At 48.9% G+C, this 8,616-nt stretch overlaps 1 protein-coding gene across 2 annotated transcripts in view; it reads left to right on the forward strand.

Annotated features, from left to right (window-relative positions):
* The first annotated feature begins 2,145 nt into the window (after positions 1 to 2,145).
* Positions 2,146 to 8,616, forward strand: part of Pitx2 (paired like homeodomain 2) — a 15,540-nt gene continuing 9,069 nt past the window's right edge. The window contains exons 1-2 of one of the 2 annotated variants that reach the window (XM_029538082.1): positions 2,150 to 2,195; positions 2,642 to 2,779. In XM_029538082.1, the coding sequence (XP_029393942.1) occupies positions 2,150 to 2,195; positions 2,642 to 2,779 (184 nt within the window). Of the gene's footprint in view, positions 2,196 to 2,641; positions 2,780 to 8,616 lie in introns of both variants that reach the window. The other variant, XM_029538081.1, reaches the window with a different exon arrangement.

An 8,616-nucleotide genomic window follows, 5' to 3' on the forward strand; every position in this document is an offset into this window, starting at 1 on the left:
TGCATGCTAATTGCTGGATAGTACTTCATTAACACAGTATAGAATGGAAGCTGACCCAAATCAGATTGCTTGGCATATACATTCCAAACAGGATGTGAACTTTTGGCATGAGAATAACTACAAATCAGGAACCATCTCCTATCTAAAATGTTGAGATTAGCCATCAAAACCAGTGTTGTAATCTGGCAGTGAAATTTGTCTGTCACACGTTAGCCGCCTTGATAGAACAAGTTTAAGTATCATCAGATAAGACTTGAAGGTCTCTCTTTAAAGAAAAAAGAATCTCCCTCGGTTACTTAGACTGGACCCATTTATTAGGCCTGGTCGTTCTATGGGGCATAAAATTAAAGTCTCAGAATTCGCATTACTGCGAAATAAAATACGTCTCAAAGTCACAAGGACATGTAGCAAGGAGCTGAGGAACAAGTCTTGATCTTTTAACTCTTTGGGCCGAAGCCTATATTGCTTTGATTGGTCTTCAGAACCAAAGGGGGGGGGGGCAAATGTGTAGTAACTGACTTTACAGGTCAGGTCTTTCTCTTCTGTATATTTCAGTCCTTGAAAATAAATAAATAAATAAAACTATTTGCAGTAGCCATCTGCAATGCTGGGGCTACCGGCTAATAATGCAGCCAGTTCAGACATATAAAAAAAAAAGATTATCGAAATGATGATGACATGCAAATTTCCCCCGAAATTATCATAAGTAAACATTTGGAGTCTGGACTAATAAAATCCCATCTGTGTTACTTCATATCGAGTTAGTAGAAAGCTGTGATAATGAATTTTGTAATATCTCCCGAACAGACATCTCAATCAGGCACTAATCCTGTGATTTTACTGCAGAATCGCTAAATCTGGAGCCGCCAAACTGCTACTTCTGGGCCCACGGGTCCACAAGGATCGGCAGAATCCCTACCCCGGTCTCATTAGCTGGGGGGGGGGGGGGGAGAGACTGCTTGTGGCTCCCCACTCTTGGATCCCCAGGCCACCACACCAGGCGGCCCCTCCTCCAGGCAGCACGACCTTGGCCATAGTCCCCTGGAGCTTGGATTGCTCCAGAAGGGACTGAGGAGCACGTGAAAATGCTCCTGAGGCCAAAACTCGGCCCACCGGCCTGGCAATGCCCGCTCTCGCCTCCAGCCCTGGTCTCTAAGAGAAAAGGACCTCCGATCGCAGGCATACCCTGTTAGCAAGAGTCAGGAGCCAAGATTCAGGGGGCCTAAGAAACCCTTCTTCCCTTTCTTGTCTTGAAAGCAACGACTCCATCTAGCCCTCCGCCACCCACCTCTCCCGGTTTGCCTGTGGCAAAGAAAAGGGGCCGCGTCAAAAGCTTGGCTGTCTGAGTTGCGGTTGGAAATTTGAAAAGGATCTAGCTTGCCTAGGACGGCAAAGGCCGAAACTGGAGGAGCAGCAGCCTCCTTGGTGCTGTTTGGGCTTGGCGGCCCCTCCAGAAACGCTTGCCCGGGTCTCCTGTCTCGCTCCAGCCCGTCGTGTAACTCGGCCCTACGATCTTAAATCATACTTTAGGGTAAATAAATGGCTGGATGAGTATCTCCAGGGAAAAGTGTGGCTAAATATGGAAACGCGGCTCCTGGTGGATGAGAGGCCCTAATTCAGCTCGCTCCTGGAGCACCCTTGGCCGAGAGTCCCTCCCTTTCAGAATTACAGAAAAACGGAGGGAAGGTTGCTTTGTGCGACCGGGCATGCGGTTTCTGGCCTTCTGCAAATGTTTGCTGAGCTCAAATTGACTGACACCGTATTGAATGGCGATCTTTCCTAAGAGAAGTCCATTCTCCCCACCCCCAAATCGTGTATAAGCTTAAGGGTTGCTCCTCGGCCTAGGCGCCCTTGAACGTAGTCCCCGCAGCTTCTCCAGAAGTTCATTGGCCTCCTAACCCCTGGGCCCTTTTCCCTTCAACTGGGGACGTAATGCCTCCAGGTAAACATCTCGGTGGGAGTCCTGGATTTGGAGCTGGGAAGACGCTGCTAGGCTCCAGGAAGCTCTCCGGCCCGAGAGGCGTGCCCGGTAACACCTAGAGTTGATCCTGACCTCCGCGCAAGAAGCTAGCTGCCTTTGAGCCTCCAACTCCCTACAGCCGCCACTTCTCAAAGTCCTACCTCTCTTCTGTTTTGCAGATAACGGGGAATGGAGACCAATTGTCGCAAACTGGTGTCGGCCTGCGTGCAATTAGGTAAGAGCTCACTTCTTCTGCCCGGGACCCTGGAAGGGAGTCAGACTGCGTCTTGAGAGAGCGGAGAGAAGGCTCCGGCTCTGCAGCGAGGCCCCCCGGCAACTGGAACTTTCTCCAGGGGGTTTAGGCGAAAAGGAAATCAGACTAGTACAGCCTTGGCCTTGCCCTTTCAGGGAGGTTTGGGCTCAGGCGAACTAGCGAGGACTGCCCTGACACTCCTCCAAGCTGCCCGTCGGGTGGCCCAGGGATAGATCACTGCCCTTACTGGGTTGCCAAGGGGCCGGAGGGTTGGGCGTGCGGTCCGTCCTTCCTCTAACGGGCTCTTGCTCTCTGTCCCTCTTTCCCCTCCGTCCCGCCTCGCCCCCTAACCCTGGCCCGGGGCTCCTTCCCTCCGCCCTTTGGCATCCGCTGCCACCGCACGTGGGGCGGGCGCACTAACGGCCCAGGCGTGCAGCCGGCGGCCGTTGAATGTCTCTTCTCCAAAGACTCCGAAATCAAAAAGGTCGAGTTCACGGACTCTCCCGAGAGCCGGAAAGAGTCGGCCAGCAGCAAGCTGTTCCCGCGGCAGCACCCGGGCGCCAATGGTAAGGGGGGAGGGAAGCGCAGGCCGCGCGCCGGGCTCCTGCCTCCGGGACTCTGGGCTGCCTGTGAAGCACAGGCGGGCGAAGCTGCCAAAGCCGGTGTCCCCTGCTGCAGAACTTAGACTATTGGCCTCTGGGTAGAACGCGAAGCAGCCGTCCCAGGGACTTTAATTCCTTTCCACAAATTATACTGCACTCCTGAGACCCAACACCTCTCCCTTTTCTCTCTCCCTGTGGTCTGATCCCCTGCGCACGCCCCAGCCTTCTACGGCCTCTGCCTCTGGTGTGCAATGTGGTCCAACAGCGACCTCTGTCGCTCTCCTGGTCCCACTGCACGCTGCACCACCAGGGCCCACCCGGTCCCTGAAGCTCACAGCCAAGCCTCGCCCAGGCGGCTGGGTGCAGTTTATGACGCCAGAAGAACGCTGGAAAGTCGTGCTGAAGGCTCACTTCGAAGGGTCTGGGTTTGAACCACAGCCCTAAAGAGCAGGAGACAGAACGATGCACAGCACACAAGGGCCGCAGCGATTGGGAGCTCCTGTTGAAGAGCCCCTGCTGCTGTGTTAGCTTTAAGGCCTTGGGCTTGGATAATGTAGTTCCTTGGTTGGTTGATTTCACCCTAGACCAGTCCATAGGCTTGTGCAAAAGGTGTGCAAGTCTCTCACACACAGCAAAGGCCCTGGAGAAATACAAACTCATCCTTAGATAATGTATGTATGTATATAAGAGATGGAGAGGCCTTCATTGGAATACATGTAGAATTCTAATTTACGTATTTTTTTTCTAGTCTCTGGGTCTTCCTGACTTCAAAATAAGTAAGTGCCCGACCTTAGGAGGTTGTTGACCTTTAATTGTGTGAGGAGATAAAACTTCCCACAGTCCTCGACCCCAACCCCTACACAAATATAATATGTGCCAGAGGGGGTAATTTGGAGCTCCCATCGAGTAAATAAAAAGTATTACTAAGAAAAAAAAAGACTTTCTGCGGGTATCTGAGCAGAAAGCAGCATTTGTTGAAACAAAACGCTTAAAGCAACCTGCAGCTTCCCCCTTCCTCCTGCTGGGTCAGTTAAACGCTCACTTGTCCCGGATTAACCCCAAGGGGTTAAATGGGGGCAATGCAGAGATAATGTCGGCTGATTTCTGTCATTAAGATTGTGTTAAATTCTTCTTCTGTTTGATAATCGGTCGTAAAAATAAATTATTAGACCGGAGAATGTTTGGGATATGGTTTTAAAAAATCAAGAGTAGCGATCACTCCCAGGGAGAATGCTTTGTGCAAACCCGGCCTAGGCCCTGACCGAGCCTGGAAAGCTCCGAACACTGACATCGTAGCGGGGAGGGCCAGCCGCCGCCCAGCGGAGGGCAAGATACATCCTGTGGCTTGTGACACTAGAACTCGAACCCACCTCTAACCCTGATTTCGTTGACCTAAAGAATTGTTTCTAAGGCTAGGTGGCCTGATTTGGGGCTAATAGACGCAGGACCCCGTCAAGGAGTCTGCGTGGGATGATGTCCTTGTACGTAGGCAGAGAGCTTACGGAGTTCAGTCCCCCGCTGCCAAGTGTTCTGGCATTCGCTTTTAATAATAGGAGAAAGAAAGGAAAAAGAAAATGGTGGGGAGAGAGACAGAGAGAGAATATGAATATGAGTATGAATATGAATATGAATATGAAGGATTGTGGCATTTACTTGAAGGACGGATTATTTTAAAGAGTGTATGAAAGGTTCTCCCCCTATATTGCCAAAAATGTCTGTTTTTCTGTCTTTTGGACTTAAGTTTTTAAAACGATGTCCAAATGTGTTTAATAGTATTCATTTAAAAGAGGCATGTGATAGGAAGAGATACTGAAAACCTTGGGTTTTAGCTGGTGTGTGTGTGTGTGTGTGTGTGTGTGTGTGTGTGTACTGATAAATCAAGATGATGATGATGATGATGATGATGATGATGATGATGATGATGACGATATGCACCAGTAAGCTAAAACCCCTAATCACTGCAGGAAGATCACCAGAGTTAAGTACCTTTTGAAGATTACACGGAAAATAATTTACAGAATATACAAACTTCTGACTGGAATTTAGTTTTTGTACTTTTAAGGTTTCTTTTATTTTAAAAAATAAATGCATATTTTTAAATGTCATGTAGTGACAAAGAGGAAGCCTGAGATGGCGCCCACCTCTTCTTCCTCAAATAGCCTCAGATGCTCCTTAAGGGAGACCCCCCCCCCAGCTCCTTATTCGGGCTAAGGTGGGCTCCATATACCACCACTAAGCTCAAAACTTGAAACTGGAGGCAGTGTAAGGGCTGAGAGAGTTAATAGAGTCTCCAGGCCTGGCACTTGGAGGCAGGCATTTTGGCCAGTCCTATAGAAAGGAGCAAAGTGCAGCTAAAGACTTCGTGTGTGGCTACCGTTTTTTTTAGGAACTCTCAAATGGTCTTGACCTTCAGGAAGAGAAGAGAGTGCAGAATGTTTGGGAGTCGCTACTGTAGAGTAGGGCGGAAAGCCCAAGCACTGCTGGGCTTGGCCTCAAAGCCTGTCCAGTTTGCCCTGCGACAGGCGCCCAGTACTTCGCCCGCTATCCCTACCCCCAGCCATGCCATTAATTTTTAAATAGCTTTGAGAGACCGGCTGGGCTCAAAGTATTCTGATTGCCCCAAGTCCTAGATTTTCCCCGCCTCAGAAGAAAACTCCAAGGTCCCTCCCGACACTCTGGGTCCTCAAACACCCCTTCTCCCACGGGAAGGCAGCTTAATTGTCTTCGGAGGACGCGAGTAAACTCTGACCCTCGCTTGGGCCCTGTTTCCCTCTTGGGCTCCCATTCACTTAATCAGCAAATGTTGGCGAAGCTCGAACGACGTGAACTCCTATTCTACCCACCAAAGCAAAACGATCTGGTTTCCCTTCTCCATTATGGAGCCGCTTAAAGCGGAGGTCTTCTAACATTCAAACCTCTGAAGCAAAAGGCAAAATGGTGGTGTCTGGAGGAGGGGTGTGAGGCCCGAAGAAGAAGAAGAAGAAGGTTGTGGGGAAAACTGGAGCGATCTTGGCTGTGACTGGGAGGCAAGGTGCAGGTGCTAGCTGGAGGAGATCTGAAGCTTGAAAAGGCAAAGCGACAGGAGAACTGAGTGGTGACAGTTATCTATTTTCTTTTGCCCACTGGACACCACCTCCGCCATTAAACCTGCAGTTTTCTTGGCAGGAGCCTCCTCTCTGCCTGTGGTTTCCAACCACCCCCACCCCCACCCCAGTGGGAAATTGTACCAGATGTCCAGGTAGTCAGTCCCTGACGGTCGGTGGCAAGCATTCTTTGCAGGTGGCGATTCTCCCAACCCGTTCCATTCTCACTCAAAGTTCCTTTCGGCTGCTTAGGCGGTCTCTCCGCACAGACTGCTGTTAATATATGCAGCAGTTGTTAGAGCGACTCCGGGGAAAAGGAAATGTATAACGAAAGCTTATTCGTGAGCAGGAATATACTAATGGAACAATCTGATGTCTTCTTAATCCTATGTAAAAAGCTTTGTCGTCTTCCTAATATTGACTGAATGGGTAATTAATGGCTCTTCATCTAGGCGAATACCCTGTAATCCAAGATAGGCAAAAGACAACAGCCCAAGTTAGAAGACAAAAGGCACGGCTGCAGCCACAGACCCCCTCCCCAGGGACTCCCACTGGGAAAGTTTCTTCCCCTGGGAAAGAAACAAGGGGTGGGGGACAAGATCCATCCTTCCTGGGCTTCACTAACCATAGAACTTGACCATGGATGGGTTCGGCGCTCCAGAATGCAGTTTTTTCTCTCTCCAACTCTTCTCTTTTTCTTCTTAACTTGTCCCCATCTCAAAGCCATCTAAGGATCACCCACACACAAAAGGTTCCTTAAAAACCTCAACACTGGTCAAGGCTTCTTTTGGCTCCAGGACACTCCCTTCTTTTACAAACCTGGCTTAGAGTCCATCAGGACTAAAGCCTCGGAGGTAAAGGGAGGAAAATCCTGGAGCGGAGTACATGCACGTGCACACACACATAAGTGTGTCTGTGTGCTGAAGAACCATTAGGAGTGGTGGAGTCAACTTCTTTGTGAGTCTGACACGGAGTGCCCAAGATTCTCCCAGCATGTTTTGAACAGGCTGACATTTTAATTTAAACCTTTAGAGTAATACATTACTAAGGTTACTACAATGAGGTGGGCTCCTTTTTTTTTTTTTTTTTTTTTTTTTTTTTTTTTTTTTTTTTTTTTTTCAGTTTTTAAAATATTATTTCGCTAGGGAAATAAAAGCTTCATCTCAGATTATAGGTGGGTATTTTTGGATTTATGTGATTTATGGTCACCATGGCAACTAATGCCGAATGTTAGCTACCAGCATGTCTGGGAAAGAAAGAAAGGAGAGTGGGAGAAATAGGAAAAGGAGGTGAACATGAGTTGAGAGAGGGGATTGATTTAATCCAATTATTTTTTTAAGTGACTTCAGTTAGCCCCTGCACCTCCTCCTCTCCAAACCTGTATACCTGAATTTATTTTCATTTCCATTCTTTTTCTGTCCCGGCTATTCTCAGCTTTCCTCTCCTCTCCTGAATCTCTCTCTCTCTCTCTCTCTCTCTCTCTCTCTCTCTCTCTCTCTCTCTCTCTCTCTCTCTGCCACTCTTTTCTCCATATGGCAAAAATCACATTTAACACCACCAATCTCACAGGTCAGTGAATTGATGCTCTCCAGAAGCAAGCGTGTGTCTAGTAAACCTGCCCCGCTCAGGTGCAAATACAGGAGGCTGTTCTTAGGTTAGTAGGTGTTAGCATCCCCCTCCCTGCCCATCACTGAGCAGTGGGGGGGGGGGTACCTCCCACTGGCACCCTCACACCTCCCTAGGCTGTCAGGATTGAGCTTTTGTACAGGGGCTGGCAGGGCAGAAACACAGGTCTGTTTATTGGGGCTGCAGTGGACTGGACGGGTGTCAGTTAATCTCTGACCTTCGGAAAACCAACAGAATTGTTAACAAACCCAACCAGTTTTGTTTTGTTTTGTCTTTTGTTTTCATTTACGGAACAAGCAAAATCATCCACAGGGAAGCTTTTTATTTGGGAGGGAGGGCTCTTTGTGGGGGGAGGGGAAGGCCAAGCCTGGTTTGTGTCCAGACAGCTGAAAGAGGGGATAAGAGGCCTCTTCTTTGGGTATGGTGCCAGGTCTCCTCTTTCACACACACACACACACACACACACACTACCCATCACATGGCTGAATCCTTGAACCACCTGGGGCTATGCTGTGCACACACCCCTTTATGGCCCGACAGTTCAGAGAGACCTCTAATTGAGCCATCTTCCAGGTGAGTTCTGAGAGCAGAGTCTTTACAAAATTTAAAGATTGATTGATTGGGTCCCAGCCCATACTCCACAACTACCTAAAACAGACTGCCCAGACCTAAGGCTCACCGGGATGGCTGGAGGGAGTTTGCTCAACTAACACTAAAGAGTGTGAAATTAAATAAGACTTTAAGACCGGTAATCAGTGGCAAACACCAGCTGAAGACACGACTGACCCTGTGTCCCATACTTCCCTCCGGGAGGGTCTTTCTTTGAAGGGGTAAGCAAGAAAACCCAATTAAGGTGACCACGGGTGCCTAACACCAAGCTTGCTTTCCTTGGCCTCAAAGAAGATATATAGCACAGTCCAGGCCTCTCCAACCTCTCTCTCTCTCTCTCTCTCTCTCTCTCTCTCTCTCTCTCTCTCTTCCTTCCTTCCTTTCTTTTACCTTGAACAGAAAAACTCTGATGATGGCTGAAGTTGCCTTCATTTCTAGAGACAATCAAGAAGAGTCCAGGTGGGACTCCCTTCAGGTATGAAG

Source organism: Mus pahari, chromosome 4 (assembly GCF_900095145.1).
Source record: "Mus pahari chromosome 4, PAHARI_EIJ_v1.1, whole genome shotgun sequence".
Lineage (NCBI taxonomy): Eukaryota > Metazoa > Chordata > Mammalia > Rodentia > Muridae > Mus > Mus pahari.